The sequence below is a fragment of the Gymnoscopelus braueri genome (genome assembly GCF_963280865.1).
Source record: "Gymnoscopelus braueri genome assembly, chromosome: 18".
NCBI lineage: Eukaryota > Metazoa > Chordata > Actinopteri > Myctophiformes > Myctophidae > Gymnoscopelus > Gymnoscopelus braueri.
The window spans coordinates 34,493,569-34,514,719 of NC_137618.1; the positions used below are offsets into that span (position 1 = coordinate 34,493,569).

A 21,151-nucleotide genomic window follows, 5' to 3' on the forward strand; every position below is an offset into this window, starting at 1 on the left:
TACAGTTTCAGCCAGCTACACAGTGGGAGAATGGATACATATGTACAGTCAATCTGCAGTGTAAATGAGAAGTGTGTCAGCAGTATAACATTTTTACAGCTTAGCCTTTGCAGTTGCACTAGTATATATGATGTGAGGCTGATAGCTTATATGTACAGTAAATATGAGAAATATACACTATCAATGGTAAACTTACAACAGTTAGCCTTAGCAGCACTCTAAGTATGATCCCACTAGTCCATTAGCAAAAGAGTCAGACTCCTGAGCAGGAGTCATTAATCCAAGGACAGAGCAGAATGCCTAGTGGCTTGGTTATGTAGCTTAATGGCTACTGGCAGAGAGGTAGCCATATGATGAGTATTGGCAATATGCCCCAAATTCAAGCTGTTGCAATGCCCAGTTATGTAACTGATCTGCTTTAAAACTGTAGTATCTAGATCAAACAATAGTAATTATCCTACAGCGACCTCAGTAAGCTTAAGTGAAGTGATTAAGTAGGCATGCATAATAACATGCTGGTATCAGGCAGGCACTGTCAGACACTGGTATAGCTTTTGAGAGCATACCAAACAACACTTTAAAAGCCATATCTAGCCATATGTAAGAGAAATGGACTCTTTAAACTTTTGGCCTTTCCAATTAGCATGTTTCCAGACAATGGAGAGGACGGAGGCATTATCAATTGTCTGCAGTCTTTCTCTTTCTCTCTCCATCACCCCCCTTAGCTTTCTACTGATTTTACACGACCCCTCTGTAACCCACTCACCGCTGTCCCCAGTGGTTCGGCTGAGCCACATTTAGCTGTGCTCCATTAGCCATCTGGAAAATGGTGATGGAAGTAGGTTTTTAGACTGCCCGAGTGACTCCTGCCCAAAAAGGAGCCTGCAGCTTTAAATAAAAATACAAAAATAAAAATACTGAGAAATAATATTCATCAGGCAGCATTGTTTAACACAAACATTTAATAAATAATTATACTGGCTTGATTTCCACTGGCATTTAATCTCTATGATTCAATGAGCACCACCAGCAGATTAGATTTCACATAATCTTCAACTGTCTCAGACAGGTCCGGAGCATCTTGAGCTTTATTTTGACCATGACACACACACACACACACACACACACACACACACACACACACACACACACACACACACACACACACACACACACACACACACACACACACACACACACACACACACACACACACACACACACACACACACTCTCTCTCTCTCTCTGTACAGTGTGGATGGGTGTTTGTGTCTGCACACGTGGCAGCCTGTTGTTAATAGTTAATGAGGATTGATGTCGGGCAGTGGTGACCTTGTATAAGGTTTCCTAGTGGAACCCATGCCTATTGATCTCTTCAGTTTTATGGCCTGTTGGACACAACTCTCTCCTGCTCCCTGTTCCCTGGGCCACCTGAATGGTGGCACTCACAATGATTAATGCTGTTTGGCTGGGCAAAAGGTACGCTCCCTTAACTGTGCTCCTTGATTGCTACAAGTAACACAAGTTCACTTTCAAATGGTCTTGTTTCTCTATACGTGCCATTTATTGCAGGGCAAATTTACAGGTCGAAATATTGAAATATCAAATGGTTGGAAAAATATATTTTTGGATAGCAGCATAAATACAATTTAAAAAGCCTTATTTTAACTATGTCCAAGGACCAGGTCTTATTCCTTTATGCCATGTGTCATATGTTTGTAAAATAACTGTAACAACAGGAAAATAAGGGCAAAGGATTACAGATACAACACATGTCTCTGAGATGGAAGAGCACTTTGTAGTTATGTGGTGAAGTTGAACAATAAATGGTTAGCTTGACTACCAGTGTGCCCCCTGTGCCAGCTGTCATAAAGGTCTAAACCACTCGTCTTTCATCCTAATAACTATGGATCTGGTTATAGAAGGGCCTTGCATACTCAGTAACTTATTTAGACCATAATTTAGGCCACAGAGTCAGGAGGATGTGCTGGCATTCCTTCTGGTACGCTATACAGTCAATCAAGCAGGCTGTTCTATAAATGTATCATGCACTGCTGTAAGGAAATGGCTGTCTGTCTGAGCAATCAGCCACAGATTCCTGTTGTTGCTCTCAGTTACTGAGCTTCTAACAAACATGGCCGGGAAGGTCAGTGACTCGACATGGCTACACAAACACTAGAGACCGGGTCATCCCTCTCAACTATAGGGTTGTCGTTTTTTTGTAACATACGACTAGAACCAGGTACTGAAATTATGGCAATGTTGATGAGAGTGTGGTGACAGTTTGATTGTTTGGCCATTTTCTCATACTCGTAACTAACCCACCCAGAAGGTTAAAAAAGTGTTTTAGCTACTTTTATGATCCTGAGTGGTATACTTTGAAGCGAATGACACACCCTCAGCCTGCATTTAGGCCTGGTTAACAGCTTTCCTCCACTAAAATGTAATAACGGTTTAATGAGAGGGTAGCAGCAGTGCCAGTATGGTTTGGTAAGGGAATGGTTATGTGGCATAAGGCATTGGAGGGATGGAGGGTGTTGGAGATACTGACGGTGAGGGAACGAGGAAGAGACAGAGAGAGTGAAGGAAAAGAGAGAAGTTCAGAGTCAGACACTGCTGGCTGGCATGAACTTAGTGGTTGTTTGTGTGATGTGATGACAATGACTTCACACTGTCCCTGACTGTCCTGTGTACCTATGATGTTTGCATTTCTAGATCAGATGAAACACCACTGCTACTGGGTATTTGAATGCACAATTTCTCATCCGTTCTAACGTGTCTTGCATCTGGTCTTTTTCCAGGTGATACAAGCAGAGTCATTGGCTCTTCGTCCAGCTTACATTGTGTTGTGTACACTGTACATGATAACTCCGGACATTTTAACATCCATCATCATTCTATCATCTAACTTTGATAGATAATAACATTAGTTGGAATAACGTTAATTGTGGGTGTGTTTTTTCATCTAGGTGTTTGTGCAGCAACAGCTAAATAAAACACCACAGTAAATGTTATTACCTTCAGTATTGTTTACCCGTGAAAAGTATCCGTTTTTAGATCCAACTGATGTTGTGTTGTTATGTGTTGTATTCGCAGGGGGCCCACGTCTGGCTTAGACACAAAGAGCAGCTCCATCCCTCCACAGTCAGCTCCTGTGACGATGCAACTCTGGTCCTCACTACTGATTATGGGAAGGTAAGAACAACACTTGTTTACCCTTCAAATATTAAATTGCATTTAAAGTGTAGAGTTTGTATTTAATACAAACTCTACACACTGTGTCAAAGCATCATCTGTCTCCTATTATCTACAACCCAAAATCACTTGGCTTTAATTAGTTTGAAGACTTCGAAGCGGATATTAACCAGAATTGTGGCGTGACAGCTTGTTCCCACAACATTATTCAGATCTCTCGTGAAGCCAAGGAAGTGCTATGTAAAGCCATCACTGTTTAGTCTTTCTTATGTGCTGCTTTAGAATGTCAAGCCAGTACATTTCCGCCTGCTGATTTTGACTGAAAGCCAAGGACCTTCCCCTTGTCTATTAGCCTATAAGTGATATAAGGCTTGACTCCATGCTACTACTGAACTAAGATGTCCAATAGCGTGTAGCAGTAAAACAACTTGAAAGACCCACAGGGCATTGTTTATGAGAGGCTATTGTGAGCGCAGTCAGCGCACATGCGTTCCATCTTAGAGCACTGTATCAGGCTCTGTGACGGAATCAACACCTTTTGTAATAATAGAAGAATGGCAGGAATGGGCTCTACTTTGTGACGAGTCAGTGGCCTATGCTTATCTGTTTGGCCTTTGTGTCTGAAGGAAATCCTGCAAGAGGGAGAAAGAGAGAGCAGTAGAGAGCGATGGCAAGACAGAAAGAGAGGGAGAATGGGGGGCAGAGAGTGAAATAATGGGGTGTTGAAAGGTTAAATAATAGACTCTGATTTAAATGTCTGGGGGTCAGATGGCATTTATGGAAAATGAGCCTTCCGTTTTAGGCTCATTTGTAGAGGAAGGCCTTTGTACTGTACAAGTACAATGAATAGTACATATAATAGGACCCTCTGGTTCCTCCTCGTGGGCGTTGAAGATCCATCCTTACCCAAAGGATGGGCCTTTGTTCAGGGCCATGGAGGGCCCAACAAACTGTTTAGTCTAGAGGACCACAACCTACAGCATCATAACACATCAAGCCAAGCCTGTCACACAGCTGTTATCCTAACGTCACGGTCAGACCCAAGGCCCAATGTTATTTCTGGACCTCTTTACTATTGATCTAAATATGGGCGACATATGGGCTCAAGTGGCATAGTGGCTGAGGTGCAGAATTTCTTTCTTTTGGAAACAAACATCTCAGCATTATCTTTCCTGGCCCTGAATCTGCCTATTCTTGTCTGTCATGGAGGACTTAAAATACAGTCGGCTGTTCTCACTGATCCACACTTATAACATTGATATTTTGTTATCAAATAAGATAACCCTAACCCTTATTAAAAAATCACACCCTGTGTGAAGTGGGCGGTGTCTTGCTAGCTAATCACAATACTGAATGGAGTCAACCAATCATGTACAAAAAATAAATACATTTATTGAAACACTCTTTATGATGGAAGAAACCATAACTTAAAAAAAAAAAACTTATGTTTTTTTTAAAGTTATGGTTTCTTATATAGGGCTATGCACATGTGTCATGTGACACTGGCCAATCACAGTCCTGAATAGACTGTGATTGGCCAATCACGGTGCAGGGTTAGGCGGGGTACATTTTTGTACATTTTTGGCCAATCACAGCGCAGGATTTGTTGTACAAATATCCAAACCTCACTTATAGGGGCGGTTTCACCGCCCAAAAAGATATCTTAATAACTCTAACCTCTGAAAGGGAGACACACCAAGTTTTTGTTGAACGGAGAGAGCAGAGTCTTTTGTCTTGGGGAAAGGGCCAGATTTACAGTATATCTTCAATGCCGGCAAGGAAAACATTTTTTCAAATATGTTTGTGACATGTGTTGCTGAAAACTCAAAGGCTGTTTTGTTATGTGTGTCTGGATTAAGCAATCATTCTGTAGCCTGCTGAGATAACTGTTTCCACAGCAACTAAATGTGGTGGTGATGTGGTCAAATGCATCAGACACGTGCATCTAAATGATTGAACTGCCCATGATGTAATGTCACCACACACACATGATGGCTCCAAACTCACTTATTTCACTTATTAACTGGACAAGAATGTAGCATCTGCCAATATACTGTACATTGTGTCCCTCAAGGGCTTTGATTGTGCTCTAGTCCATTGAAACATTTGCTGCCAGGTGTGTTGCCATGGAGATCACACTAGAGTCCATGTATGGCACCAGTGATCAGCCATGTTAATTAGTGCCTACACAGTAGCTGATCTTGAGGGCATGTGCATTATCCACGCCTTGCTGAGGAGAGGCCCTGCCTCTTTGTGGGGGTTCCTTGGCCTAGTGCGGGCTATGGCAGAGACCTGCACCTGCACATGTCCTCATCCTCTGGGTATTTCACTTATGTCTCTGATTTAGAGAGATCACAATATACGTAGATGTTTATTGTGTGAGTCATAACGACCCTACAGTCAAAATGTGTTAATTGAAAACACAGTCTCTGGTGTGTGGTGAAAACAAGCATTTGCTATTCTCAAGTCAGATCCACAAAAAACACTCCCCCAGCTCGCTGTGATTGACACGGAAGTAGTGCTAGTTTTGGTTCACTGACGTGATAACCTATTCCGACCACCGCGGCTTGCCAACTCGGACGGCGTGCTCGTCGACGGCATGGGCACTCACTCGCCTCCTGGCCTCGCTCGGGCGCACCTCATAAGAGCCTCAAGGCCTTGATGTCGGCATGCGCATGCCTGCCTGCCGGTGATTTCAAAAGTCATGTATTTGTTGCAAAACATTGCACATATGCAGGACATTGGGTGAACCAAAAGAGCACTCCCCAAATGAATTGGCTTGGGAATCGCTTGCGTGGTGAAAACACAAACAGATGGTCAGAGGTACCCTCTGTACCCTCTGTCAGAGTTCAATTAACAAATGTACCCTGGCAGCAAGGTCCCCCTGGGCTCAACCTAGCATCACCCTTTGTTTAAGCTCTTGCGCTAAAGGTGCACTAAAGCAGTGGTTCTCAACCTGTGGGTCGGGACCCCCAGGGGGGTCCACATGTGATTTCGGGGGGGGGGGGGGGTCCCCTGATGACAGTGAAGTGACAATTTCAAATAATATGAGGCAAAATTGTGAAAATAGCTTGTACATCTGCTATTTTCACAATATATCTGTGGAACTGCTTGTCAGGGTGGGGAAGGGTCCCCAGTTCAAATATGATTCTTTTGGGGGGTCGCAGACTGAAAAGGTTGAGAACCACTGCACTAAAGTACCATACTTTCCTACCTCAGCTTGCGGCCTCAAGGGAGCACACCAGGGGGTCGTTGTCCACTGAGTCAGGAGGTTCCTTCTGTCATTTTAACTGGCTGAGCTGACTCCTGTCACATCAACCATCACCATTCATCACCGTTTGTCCCCAGGATAGCCAGGGCTTAAAAATGACCACTGTCCTGAAGTTGCAAGGTGTGACTGACTGCACCCCTGTTGTACATCGATCAGCAATCCCCACACACTCACAGAGCCGCTGTCCAGACTGAAAACCACATCTGCTCTTTCTTGTAACAGTTTCTCTGTAGTGATATAGTTTTACTTTCAGCTAATATCACAGCATGGAAAGCAGCACTGTTGGATTCTGTAAAGCTCATGGGAACTAAGAGAACGGTGCGATCTAACAACCTTGGCTGTCGTCTGTCCTACTATTGAACCTTTCACTGGGAGTGTATGTTTGCGTGTGTGCGTGTTTGCATTTTCGTGTGTACAGATGGCACCAGCTGAGTGACAGTGAGTTTGTCTCCAGGGGGTGAACATGACAAGAGGCATGTAAGGCAAGGCATGGAAAGGCAGGCTATGCTCTACATAGCCAGTGTTGGTGATGGTGATGTCATTTGGATCATAACAAGATGTCAATAATGGAACAGGATGGCATTACTGTATTGTTCTGCAAGGTGTTGGTACCCCGTTTCAGCATAAAGCATGCATAATTTGGTACAAACATTAAGAATGGCATTGCTGATAGCTTGTGTAACTACTCAGATGTAATACAAAGGCGAAAATGGCAACGTTGGCCACATACGGTTTGTCTTATAACTGATGACCATGCCGGTGAAGAAGGATCCCAAATCAGTTTATCATGATGAAGTAGACTATCTCTTAGAATTAAGACCCTGGGGAAACCCTGTGATGTTTGGTTTGGCCCATACTGTTACCCAACAATAACAGCCATATTTCCTTTGTCATCTTGTGCGGGAGACATGAATAATGAGTCAAATACAACAGACCCGTCAGGTGCCGGTTTCATACGCTTCCATTTGGCATCGAGTTAAAACACCACTGCAGAGGTTTGGGTTCGCTTACCGCCAGCTGTGTCTCCGGTTTGGCCAGGCGCTAAGACATGGTGAGGCTTATTGTGGGCTATTTTTGCAGAATGTTTGCCAGTTTCTGATATGCCCATAATCCCTAGGCTTAATGTGGTTAATTTATACTCTGTCATACGACAATGTCGCACACCGAAAATGGAAGATCTACAAGCTCATAACACAATTGACAGTGTTCATAGGTGGGATTATGTCCTTAACTAGCGACTGGGGGAAGATGGCGTGAACCTCCCCATATGTTACACCAGTGAAACTCCTCAATGTCAGGTGAAAAGAAGCAGCTGCTGACCTCTGTGTGGTTGTCTACTCCGTACCCAGGCCAACAGTGGAGATTGGTTGGCAGGTAAAGGGGGGAATTGAAAACGACAACATTGAGGGAGAAATTCACAAAAACAAAGGTATGTTCCCACTGATAGATTAAACTATTGAAATTGTCCATACTATATAGCCACACAGCACTGGAGGCTGAAAATAACCCACTGATACCCACTCAGCCTTTTCTGGATTGTTGGTCAATTGAGCCTTTATGTTTTATAATGTGAGCGCATCTGTGTGAGCAGTGCACATTCATGAGCGTGTTTGCCCAAATCCCAAAGTCACAGAAGTGCTATTGTGCTATTTGTGTCTGAGTGTGTGGTGAATGGATAGTATCTCACAAGGAGTAGGACATTTTGTAGTAGCGGTGAGCTGTCAGTGAATAGTACCAATAATGTGTTCTTTTGCATGGCATCCAGCCAGTGTTGTTTATGCGTTGTCTCTCTTTTAGCCTCTCTCTCCTTTGAACAATATGCACCATTAATAAGCCTGCAACCTCCTAATCCACCCACATCCCCTGGGCCAGGGTGTGACCCTACTGCAGCAGATGGAGCCACACTAGCTGTGTGTGTGTGTGTGTGTGTGTGTGTGTGTGTGTGTGTGTGTGTGTGTGTGTGTGTGTGTGTGTGTGTGTGTGTGTGTGTGTGTGTGTGTGTGTGTGTGTGTGTGTGTGTGTGTGTGTGTGTGTGTGTGTGTGTGTGTGTGTGTGTGTGTGTGTGTGTGTGTGTGTGAGTGTGTGTGTGTGTGTGTGTGTGTGAAAGACACAGATAGGCAGTGATAAACAGACAAACTCTGTGTGTCAATGTCTTTTTGTATCTGTGTGTGTGTTTGTGTGTGTGTGTTTGTGTGCATGCCCGATGATTCCAAAGACATTAATTATCCATCTGTAGAGCGATGGTCCAAAGTTTTTTTAGCCCTCCCAAAAGATCAGGGTGCACAAAGTAGTAGCGGGTGTGGTTTCAGGAAGCAAACCCAACCACTGACACCTGGTAATTTTAGCATAGCGTTTTATTACTTTACTGTACTGTTAACAAACGTGTTAATAAAGTATTCAATCAATTGCTAAATCTCAATTTGCACCCTCTGGACTACAGAGACTTTGGTTTAATGTACCATAGCTAACCTAGTTATTCCGCTTTGGACGGATATGAGAGGCATGGTGAAAGTGTGAGATCTAACGTGTTGTCAAGTGTACTGTAGACAAGGAGTATAGTGACTTTGATGAGCTTTGCTGCTCAATTTCTGTGATGGATTTACATGGTGTGCTGTACACTCTTCCAGTGTCAACACCAGTTATCATTTGGAGATGATTGTTTGACTCTGACTGAGTTAATGATTTAATTTCATCAATCAACAGAGAGCCTCACATGCACACTCATTATGTTACAAGCTGGATCAGATTGTCCTGAGTCATAAGTGCACCACTCATTCATTACTGTTATGATGATCAAGTTGGATCCCTCGTGAAATGGACGATGGAATAAAAGAAAGCATCGAACTCTTTCTGAGGTGCCACTACAGGAAACAAACCAACCTAATGTGAGGACAACGCCCACCTTGAGTGTTGAAATAATCACCTTGATTGTGATTAATTAAGAATAACTATTTAATAATGAGTCCATGTTCACAGCGAATACATAGTTTATCACCCTGGTTGGGCTGGGACCTCTGCCTTTAACACTAGAAAGAGTATGCCATTGGCACAGAGCCAGCCTTTTGTCCCATTTAATGTATTGTAATTGGTCGTTGGTTCCACATGGGAAAGGGGCAGGCTACTGTGTAACACACACACGCTGTAAGTGATATTGTTGTGTTTAAATGTGTTAAATAGCTCTATATTTCTATAGTAATCATTGCTATAGTGTTCAGTAACAGGGGTCTCCCCATCTCTCCAGCTCTTTAGTGAACACAAAATACATTTTAAGCTTTAACCTTTTTAATAAAAAACTTTGTTTTAACCAAAAAATATCACTTACAGCACCTTTAATTGTAGCCTTGTTTTTCAGTATGCGGTGTGGTCTACCATGTAAAAAGATAAATATATAGATATTGGCGTGTGGAAAGTGGCATATCACACAGAAATTAAACCAATAACCATCACAGTGGGCTAAAGCAATGGAAATGTGAAACCTCTTTTGAAACTGGGAACTCCAGCTCTGTTTCCCATGTGCATGTCTAATGATTCAGGCATGAACAAATCCCCAAGGATTATTCCATGAAATCAGAAGAGAACATTATTTAGAGAAGGTCAAAACAAAGGCTGCAATATACAATATGTATGGTACACACACACACACACACACACACACACACACACACACACACACACACACACACACACACACACACACACACACACACACACACACACACACACACGCACACACATTCAATATGAACACACATTAAATATGAATGCCAAGTGTCTGTCCCTTGAGACTTAAGATGTTTGGGAGGAATACATCGTTTATTTCTCTGTTAACAGTGGTGTTTTCCGAGCACAAGTGATGGTGTTTTCCTCAGTTTTTCCCCATGATGAAACTTGATGTACCGCCTGTAATTGCAAATGAAATCTGGTAACTTAGCTATTTGGTATTGTATTTCGGTTGCCTTTTGAGCCACCACAATTTGGTTTGATGGTGTGATGCACAATGGCCCTTGAATCATCGGATGTAAGAGGAAAGATTTAAAAATGCTTGCCTTCATAATATCTTTTCTCACATCAATGAGTGCGGCCTCAGCCTCACTCAGTAAAATCTTCTCTTCATTGAAAAGCGTGACCTGTAAGGATCCATTAGGGTCTATTTTTACACTTCACACCGAGGAATTTACTGTGCATTAGATGTAAACTTATACAATGTTTTCTCTCTTTCATAGACTCTCATAGAGTGTATGTGAGTCCAAATAAAACATGTTCAAGCAAAAAGTGTCAGACTGTAACAACACTAGAACATTGTTGTCCAGTGTCTTATCAGACACTATTTTGAAAGTGCAATTGTGTCCAATTTTGTTGCACAATTGCTCTCATTTTAGGTATTAACTCTTTATGGTAACATTGTTTATTATAATAACATGACCTAAAAAAAACACTGCCTGGGTGTCTCTTGTCAGAATAACAATAGAGCTTAAATGTTAACGCTTGTACTAACAATGGACCTCATTCCATTAGACCAAAGCTCACGTGTCAGTGATGACTTTACCTCATTAATTAACTGCAATGTTTTTGAATGGAAAAGGTTAATACTTTTAAGCATCTGCTGAAAGTGAACAGGCTGTTGGATTTATGCGTCAGTTAGGCCCTGTGCTGTGAATAGAGGCCAATTTTCTAGAGTGCAGAGGGTGGGGTTATGGCCAGAGGGTTAGGGACAGCTAGTGTGTCAGGGTGGCTGTAAATCTGCTTGCATCTGGTGGGGTGATGACTTCACTCACTGTGTGTGTACTGTTTTTCACCCCAAAGGATCCCAGCCCTCCACCACCCTTGTTATGAGAGAAACATGTAGTAACTCAACATGGAGTGCATTAATATTGTGTTGTTATCTCGATATACACCCATATGTTCTAATGGCTCTCTCATCTGGCTTGGAAAAAACTGACATGCACATAGTTGCCAGATAGAAATCATTTTGTAATATTCATTATGCAATTCTTTTGTTTTGGATGACTTTATCTAGTATTGTATTTTTGTATCGGCTAGGCTAGAGAAATAGCACAAAAGAATCACGGTCTTGACCCAGGACAGTCTCCGGCTGTAATAGAAACAATACTGAAGATATTACTGTGATATACTTGACTTTTAAACTTTGACTCAGTTTTTGATTACTTTTAAATATACATGTGATACTTTCTATGTTAAAATGTGTGTTTTCAAAAACTTCTGACTAGACAGGTGTAGACCAGAAGACCAAGCTAGACAAGACAATGCTGAAACTAAACTTAAATGAACTCCTACCCTCACGTTCATTTAGTTGTTCTCTTAGTCTTACTGTCAGGTATCACAGGGCCACACTAGCAATTCTGCGCTGACTCATCCCATTTGTGAAATCCAAGGCCTGCTTCCCAGGGGGGGACAGAATATGCCGGAACACCAGGCAGTAATGCATCAGCACACCACAACCACAACCCCAACCCCCAGTCCATCGTCCATCGATATCGATCTAGACACTGTTTCCCATCAAGTGCCTAACACTGCTGATGCAATCTCTGTCTCCTCCATTGCTTTTATCTCGTCCCTTTTTTCGCCCATTCCTGGTTTTGATTGCCATTAAGTCATTATGTCTGTCTGCTTATGGATCACTAATGGATCTTGGATGCTGTATTCTTGTCTCAGTGCTCACAGTACTGCCTGCCAGGCTGCCACTGTAGGAACATTGTCAAATCCCTCCCTCATTTCTGCTTACCTCACTCGCTTTTCAGCTTCCCCTTATAGTCCATTTCAAGTCAATTCTCTCCAAAGTGGGTACGCTCAATAGCTCTTGCCAAGCTTGCAAAAATCATACTTGTGAGAATTGAAAGTCAAGACAAGGACATCTCTGCTCATCATCTTTCCATCACGGGTGTATTTTCTTCTTAAGAGAGCGAGCAAGTGAAACAAAGCACGGAGAAGGAGTCTGGGCAAACAAGTGACAGGCATAGACAAGCACATGAGGGTTTCAAGGTGCCACTTTTTCAGTCTGAGCAAAGGCCCCTCATTCTTTTTGCACCGCCCCATGAATCTTGCCTGTCATCTGTGCATGACTTTAGCTAATCTCATGATAAGAGACTGATGTTGTGCTAGCTGCCCGATTCAGTTGTGTGTAAACTTGTCAGTGTCCTAGTTCTGACTAGTACAGTCTGCTCCCCTGAGGTTCTAAGCTGCAGTACCCCTCTGGCTGTCAGATAGGCCTTCATCTGTCAGCTGTGGACAAACAGAGATACTGAATATAGACTCCAGGCAGGCAAAGTAAACGGTTTGTTCTCTGTCATAGTCCTGCAGTTATCATGCAGCATATTGAAATAAAGCAACATTATTTCAATCCAGTTGAACACCATGCACATATAGTTCTAATGTCTGTCTACCTCCCTCTCTCATATTACTGTGAAAACTTAACCCTTCTAATGGATTTGTTTGTGTTTCAGACCATCTACCTCCAGAGGGCAGAGGTTAGCAGAGAGATGGTGTACCCCATGCACTCCACCAGCGTCCTTGGAGTAGAGGACATGTCCTCACTGGCAGAGCTGCACGAAGCTGCCATCATGCACAATCTGTACCTGCGCTACCAGAAAGACAACATCTACGTAAGGCATAAGCTTAGCTCTTATTTTGACCCATTGTTGTGTTCATGCTTAAGCACCATGTAGGATTCGATGTCCGTGTTTGCCTGACTAAGATCTAAAATACCACCTGGGACCTATCACACTGTCTATCACACTGTCTGGCACCTGAAATGTAAAGAAAAAACAATCGCACAAATACACACACACATGCACGCACAGTCGCACGCACACACACACACACACACACACACACACACACACACACACACACACACACACACACACACACACACACACACACACAGACACACAGACACAGAGACACACAGACAGACACACACACACACACCTTCCTGCCTGCTAATTTAATCTCAGAGGGTTTGGCAGGTCTTTATAAATGACATTACAGACCGTTGTCATTGTAAGTGGAATGATGACCTACAAACACACTTCGGTGAGGCCCGTTTTCCCCAAAGTCCTTTACCCGAGTAGGACCGATGGGTTTGGTTCTTAAAATAATACCAGCCTCAATGTAAACTAGGTCATTTGTGGCAGTATAGCTGTATTTTCTGAGTGTTACTGACCCTGGTAGTATGTCAGAGAGAGGAAAAGGACCTGAAACTGGGATAATCTTTTGAATGTGAAAGTGAATTGGTTCTTTATTTCATTAAATGTGGAATACATAGTTCAACATTTGCATCAGTGCTGGAGGTCAGGAGGTTAGTCTTGCAACAGCTGTAAAGATTAAGCTTTTTTTTCATCAACTGCTATCATACACATTGTCTTTTACCATATATAATATCTGTCTTTGTCTTTTACCGAGTGCATTATCTATCTTCTTCTTCATCATAGCTCTCTCTCCCTCTCCCCCCTCTCTCTCTCTCTCTCTCTCTCTCTCTCTCTCTCTCTCTCTCTCTCTCTCTCTCTCTCTCTCTCCCCCCTTTTCCCCATCTCCCATGTTCCGTTTTTGTTCTTTCCCTCTTGTATATCCTCTGTTCATTGTACTCTCATGTTCTCTCTTCTCCTCTCTCCTACATCCACTTGTCCTGTCTCCCTTTTGTACCCCAGACCAATATAGGTTCTATCCTGGCAGCGGTGAACCCTTATAAGCGGATAGCAGGACTGTACGATGGGGCTGCAGTTGAACTGTACAGCAAACACCACCTGGGGGAGCTGCCTCCACACATCTTCGCTGTGGCCAACGAGTGTTACCGCTGCTTGTGGAAGAGACATGACAGCCAATGTGTTCTCATCAGGTGGGCATCAGGGTTGGCCTTGATGGAGGTTGCTGTTTCATTCCCCAGGCACAGACAGGAGGGCGTATTCTGGATGTACACTGGTGACTGGAGGGTGGCTACACAACTCTGCCCTTGAGCAAGACACTGAGCCCCAACATGCTCCTCTGTGAGCCTGTCGTTAATGTACAATCATTATCCCGCTTATTACATGGTTACTTGTGAAAAAAAGTCACTTTTCCTGTAATTTTAAAGGACCACTTCACCCATTTTCAACATATCTTTATATACTTGGTCCTCACAAATGCTCATTATAAGCTGGTAACATTTCTGTCTACTCGCTCTGAGAATCAGAGGAGGGCTTCAGAAACCTGCCTACCAGTGACATCATCGGTAGGCAGGTTTGCTAATTGCAAATTATTTTAAATGTTTTATTCATGCAAGAACAATGTCTATTTCAGCATGCTAACTTTCCAGGAAGAGAAAGGCTGTAGTTTCTATTAGCTTGGATTCCCCATCGATGATGTAATTGTTTGGCAGGTTTCTGAACTGTCCATAGCCCACCTCTGAGATGCAGAGCCAGTAGACAGAAATCGTGCCATCTTATAATGAGCATTAGGAAGGACCAATTATATGAAGATAAGGTTGAAAATGGTGCTTCTTTAACATACTGTTTGTTTTATTTTTGTATTAAGTTATAATGTTCTCATTTTTTATGTGTTTTTGTTTTTGCCTATGTGGTAATTAACTTACCACTCAAATGAACCACAGCAACATTTTCATAGATAAGAAATAAGCTTGATTGATCTGATTGGTTAGTTATGATTTATTTTCATATTGGGAAGATAGCAAAATTTCAAGAATCAAGTGATGAACTTTGAACATAAAGCTAAATCTCTCTCTCTCTCTCTCTCTCTCTCTCTCTCTCTCTCTCTCTCTCTCTCTCTCTCTCTCTCTCTCTCTCTTTCTCTTGCGCTTGCTCTCTCTCTACTCTTCTGTCTTCTCTCTTTCTCTTTCCTCACTTGCTTTGTTCCTCTCCGTGTGGTGTGTGCGTCTCTAGTGGAGAAAGTGGTGCGGGGAAGACGGAGAGCACCAAGCTACTGTTGAAGTTCCTGTCAGTGATGAGTCAGAACTCAGTGGGCTCTCCTCCGTCAGAGAGGACCACCAGGGTGGAGCAGGCTATCGTTCAGAGCAGGTACCCTAACAGAACCTTTTATCCCCCATCCACCAACCCCAGTATATACTGTACATATCAAATCCATAGTGTTAACTGCTATTTCATCCATTTGTGACTCTGAGAACGTTGATTGTTTATGTATGTATGATTCCCACTATGATCTATACATATTTCTGCCTCTAGTCCTATCATGGAAGCTTTTGGGAACGCCAAGACGGTGTATAACAACAACTCCAGTCGCTTTGGGAAGTTCATTCAACTCCACTTCTCCCAGAATGGAAACATCCAGGGAGGGTGCATCATTGACTGTATCCTTCACGAACCCAATTATTTAACCACTTAAACCCTATACTTAGTTGACCGGAGTCCCCGAGGGGTCTGTACTAGGGCCCCTCCTGTTTTCGCACTACATTTTTACCCTAGGGCTCTATACTAGGTCCCCTCCTGTTTTCGTACTACATTTTTATTTATTTTTCTCCTTGCTCCTCCTGCCCGCCCTTTTCTTTTTCTCTTCCTGAAAACAACAAAAACAACGGAGCTTGCACAATGAACGAATTTCACCCAGTACTTTACACCTTTAACCCTGTGATTGGACAATAAAGTTCATTCTGATCCTGATTCTGACATGTAGAAGTATTCACTGTGTAATTGTCTGTCTTTTCCTTGACTCTCAACCTCCAGATTTACTCGAAAAGGTTTGTGTTCAATCACTGGGATCCACTTCTCTCAATAACAGGCTTCTTCTCTGTTCAATGTAATCATTAGATGTGTTTAGTTGTAACATTCATTCAAAGATTCTGGTCATATATGAAAGATTGTCTGTTCCTCTCTCTATTCTAGAACCGTGTGGTTAGACAGAATCCTGGAGAGAGGAACTACCATATTTTCTATGCAATGTTGGCAGGGGCAGACAAAGACCACAGAGGTGGGTTATCTTATTATGGACAATGTTTTTCTTTGACACCATATCACAATGTTGGATTCTTTTTCCCCTAATCAGTGGAATAATGTTCTGTTCTTTAATTTATTAAACGTACAATGCTCATCCGTTTCTCCGTGTTGCAGACATGTACCTCCTGTCTGAGGGCCCAGAGTCCTACCACTACCTGAGCCAGTCAGGCTGTGTGAAGGACAGTAGCCTGGACGACAAACAGCTGTTTGACAGCGTCATGGTAAAGGAAGGAACAATGTTGCTTGTTTATGCGTGGGAATGCTGTTCCTGTTACACGTGCTCTAATCTACCACCAGAGGGCGTTATGAACCCATACAAGATCATCCCATCAGATAGAATTGACTCATGTAACTCGAGCCTTGTGGAATTTTATTTTATTTTTTATTGTGTGGCTGTTTTGTGGTTTGTGAAGCATATATTTTTTTAGGGTATTCTATAATGAGGTGGAGTTACAGTAAACACCAAGGAAGTTCAATCTATGTCATGTTCTGAGCAGACCGACATAATGTATGTTGTGATCATTACACATTTTCAATGACAACATCACATGTATGAAATGTATAAATTAAATTCACTTCTCATTGTTGTTGCAGGAAGCCCTCAAAGTGATGGAGTTCTCTGAGGAGGAGATCAGAGATGTTTTCAAGCTGCTGTCTGCTGTCCTCCAGATGGGGAACATTGAATTCATGACCGCAGGAGGAGCGCAAATCACTTCCAAAGGAGGTAATAGAGTGAAACCAACAAATGTTAATAACATCCAACAGATTTATTAGAATATTAAATACTATCTGTCAGACTGAATATGCCAGAGAGTTCCAATGATGTACTCATTCCCATCACTGGATGGATTACAAAAAACTTGAATGAGCAAAAAAGTTAAATGGCCTTTTCAGATAACTACTTGATTGTTCTCTAGAGCCTTAAGGCAGAACACAATGTTATAATTTTTGGACGCAAGAAGAGATGGCATTGCCTGTCCATATTAAACTCAAAATGTCTTTTGAAGCAAAAAACTAAATACAGATTCTGTACACAACATCCCAAGTTCTAGCATCGAGTTTGAGAAATGCTGTGCTAGCAGACAGTAAGAGAGCACTAAACAGGCTGTAACATGAGCTTGAGGCTCCTTTGTTAGCTTAGTCTGACCTCTTTTCCAAGGAATCTGTGTACTACAGTAACTACAGTACATTACAGAACAGCCACCAGACTTGAGTTTCCTCTACTCGGGGGCTGCACAGGATATGTGCACAGCACAATCCCTAGTGTTACTTTAACTGTAGAAATGATGGAGTCCATTTTTACGCTCTCAGAGCTAAAATAACAGGATTTTCAGCTGTGCTGTGTGTGTAGGGATGAGTAGGGACCAGATTGATCAGCAAAGCCTGTGTTCTGCTCACAAATAAAGGCAACGTTTATTTTTTGTGGGTGCTTGTATTTGCGCATGTGCCCATGCATGTGTGCGTTGCGTGTGTGCGGGTTGGTATTTGAAATGTGTGTGTGTGTGTGTGTGTGTGTGTGTGTGTGTGTGTGTGTGTGTGTGTGTGTGTGTGTGTGTGTGTGTGTGTGTGTGTGTGTGTGTGTGTGTGTGTGTGTGTTGCAGTGGTCAGTAACGTCAGTGAGTTACTGGGCCTGGATTCCTTCCAGCTGTCGGAGGTGTTGACGCAACGCTCCATGATCCTCAGAGGAGAGGAGATCTGCTCACCGCTCACTGTGGAGCAGGTAACCATACGTCCATTTCATACTGTTCTCTATAGGCGGCTTTCCATATACATGGACTTACCTAGCCCCACCCCACACCGCCCACCACAGCAACGGTTTCCACTACAATGAAGTGGGTAGAGTGGTGTGTAAGTGGTACTAAACTGGTGCCTAAAAAGTACCCAGTCTTGGGTAGGTCTGAGCTGGGCTAAGCGGGGCTAAAGCTGTGACTGCTACTGATTGGTCGGCTCACAGCTGTGTCTGTCCACTCAGGTCTCTGTAAAAATGTAAACACTACGGTAGCAGTGTTGCCATGTCCACTTATTATAAGCGACATTGGGCTTATGTTTCTGTAAAGTTGCTTGTAAATATTGGTAGTACTTTTACTCCACTACAATTATCTGAAAACGTATTAGTTACTAGTTACTTTTCAGATATAAATGATTACATTATAAAACATACATTAACCACTTAAGCCCTATATATACCTAGGCTATTTGAAAATAGCCGATCTACAAGCTCACAACGCATCGCATCATTGTAGATCTGCTATTTTCAAACATTTTAGTACTTACTTTTGTACCTTAAGTACATTTTGATACCAATAGTTTTTGTACTTTTACTCAAGTAATTCCAATTCCATTTTGCGAGTGGGGACTTTTGTGCAATGGAAACGCAAGACATTTTGAAGCGGTGCGGTGCGGTTCTGGACTGTACTGGACAGTGTCGTGCTTAAGCTGTGATGGAAAAGCGGCTTAAGGGAATGGACACTCTACACAGCTTTCACCTCACTTTTAGGCAGAACGGTTCTGATAGGTTCCACCACAAACCATCAACAGTAAGTCCTTTGCAAACACACGTATTGTTGACAACAGGTCAGTAGAAAACCAGGCTGTCCATACAACCTGTGGAAAAGAAAATCTAAACAAATTAAAAGTACAAAAAGCACAATTTCAGGTCCAGTTTGGCCACCTCAGCTGGATTTTTTAATGTACCGACTCAGCAAATTTGGGAGTAGCTGAGACTGATAACCGGCAGAGATTGTCTCTTAGTGCGAAATGGATTTCAGATGGCACAAATCTGCTGATGGAAGCATTGTCCCTCCACTGTTCTCTGGTGTCTTCATGGTATGAAGTCTGACGCACTGGGGATACTTTAGAATTTTGCACTCAGTTTGCTTCCCAGTCCATGATTCAAAGACACAAATGTCTGTTGCCCCCCCCCCCCCCTCTTACCACTCCTCCCGCTGTCCTGGTGACACACACAGCCTCTCTGCAGCGCTCTCCCCCACATGTCTCTCCAGATCCCTTGCGTGACTCCCAGTCATTTCCTGCTTTTTGTCTGCCAGATTCCTGGCACAACAAAGCTATGGTGATAATGATCGCAGTCAAAAGCACAATAGAGGCAAAGACTGGGGTGAGGTGACAGTGCTCTCCTCTGGGGGCAGTATAGCCGACAATCAAGAACCACACTTAAGACGTTTTGTGTTTACGTAGCTTCAAATGCCAGTACTATGGTGTTTAATTTTGAATGAATATGTGAGAGAAAAGTAATGCATTTAGTTAATCATTTTGGTCCCACATACCAAAAGAACAACTTAACACATGGCACAACCCTGCTTTGCATGAGCGCAAGCCCCCCAGCCCACTCAGCCTCATAAATCTCAGTGAATATGCAGAATGGACCTTCATCATTGTGTAAGAGGCACGAGAGTCACAAGAAAGCTTTTCTTCTTTAAGACAAAGACTGACTTGGGTTGTACAGCCAGCTTGACTGTCTGCCCTTTGAAGCTGGCCCTCTCTCTTAATAGAATGTATTATTTCTGTCCTGGAGTCGTTCAGAATGGCTTCTTCTCACAGTGGCCAGTGGTCACCCACCCCATGACGCTGCCCGCTATAGTGCCCCCCCCCTATCAGGACAAATAGCCATTCTTCTGCCCCTTGTGCCCGGAGATCCTGAAGCCACTAGCGCTACGTACAGTGTGTTCGCACTCAGCAGCAGCAGAAATGACTCTGCATGATGGATTACCATATAACTCAAGAGCATTGTTGCCCTGCATACATACCGCCACGCTGTGTTATTTTCAGTCCAAACACAATGCCTGTTGAGCCATTGTTTAGTTGCCGAGTTCAAGCTTTTCATATACATACTGTACTGTACGGATGCTGTCTGGCAGAGAGGCCCATTTCAAATTGTACTCAGCTCTGGTTCACATAGTATTTACGAATAACTTCCTAGCCTTTGTTTTAACCTCATTAGAGTACCATATTGTAGGAACCACGTGTAGATGAGTTGTTGGGAAACAGAGAAACATTATGAATATTGTCACAATTGGGCAGAAATGTGTTATTTAAAATATTATTTCCACATTTGGACATACAAGATGTCCATCATACACAGACAATACAATACTGTACATTCACCTGTTTTCTGCTTTCTAGCTTTCTGGTACTCTTAAAATTGCCCCATGGCAAAAGACCCATCCAATAGTACTAAAACGTTACACATACTACTGGTACACATTTGGTTCCAAGACTTCATAACACTGTCAGTGCACTCCCAACACCCAGAGTGGAAATGTAACTCGCGAACCTGTGTAGATGTTCTCTATTTGGCTTCCACTGCTCTGTCCTTATATGGCCCTTTGACCTCTGTGTCTCTGAGTGTATTCCAGAGACAGTTATTGTGCTTTTGGGCGTGTCATCCTTTTCTATTGGACATAGAAAGGAGACCCGAAAGACTGTTGCCTGAGGCGACAGTCTTAACAAAGCCAGTTTACACGGTACTGTGGCTTGTATGTGTTTTTACAGAGGTTTTTGTACTATAACAAATAGCGTGCCGTACACGTTGCGCAACACCTCGAAGATGCGGGCACTGATAAACGACGGCATCTGTTGTGAAAACAGACATTGTCCTCCTCGCTGCTCTCCATAGACACAGACAGACGGCGACAATGATACCCCTTTGTCTGCTCCCACCCACACCGCTGCTATCACACACCTCATTACTCATTCAAACATAACA

The 21,151-nt window shown here is 42.9% G+C and overlaps 1 protein-coding gene across 2 annotated transcripts in view; it reads left to right on the forward strand.

The window, feature by feature from the left end:
* Nucleotides 1–21,151, forward strand: part of myo10l3 (myosin X, like 3) — a 73,744-nt gene that overhangs the window by 18,023 nt on the left and 34,570 nt on the right. The window contains exons 2-11 of one of the 2 annotated variants that reach the window (XM_080456957.1): nt 3,097–3,195; nt 12,928–13,086; nt 14,134–14,321; nt 15,361–15,495; nt 15,661–15,785; nt 16,159–16,172; nt 16,318–16,402; nt 16,543–16,649; nt 17,023–17,152; nt 18,030–18,148. In XM_080456957.1, coding sequence (XP_080313083.1) covers nt 3,097–3,195; nt 12,928–13,086; nt 14,134–14,321; nt 15,361–15,495; nt 15,661–15,785; nt 16,159–16,172; nt 16,318–16,402; nt 16,543–16,649; nt 17,023–17,152; nt 18,030–18,148 — 1,161 coding nt within the window. Of the gene's footprint in view, nt 1–3,096; nt 3,196–12,927; nt 13,087–14,133; nt 14,322–15,360; nt 15,496–15,660; nt 15,786–16,158; nt 16,173–16,317; nt 16,403–16,542; nt 16,650–17,022; nt 17,153–18,029; nt 18,149–21,151 lie in introns of those variants that run through there. The other variant, XM_080456956.1, reaches the window with a different exon arrangement.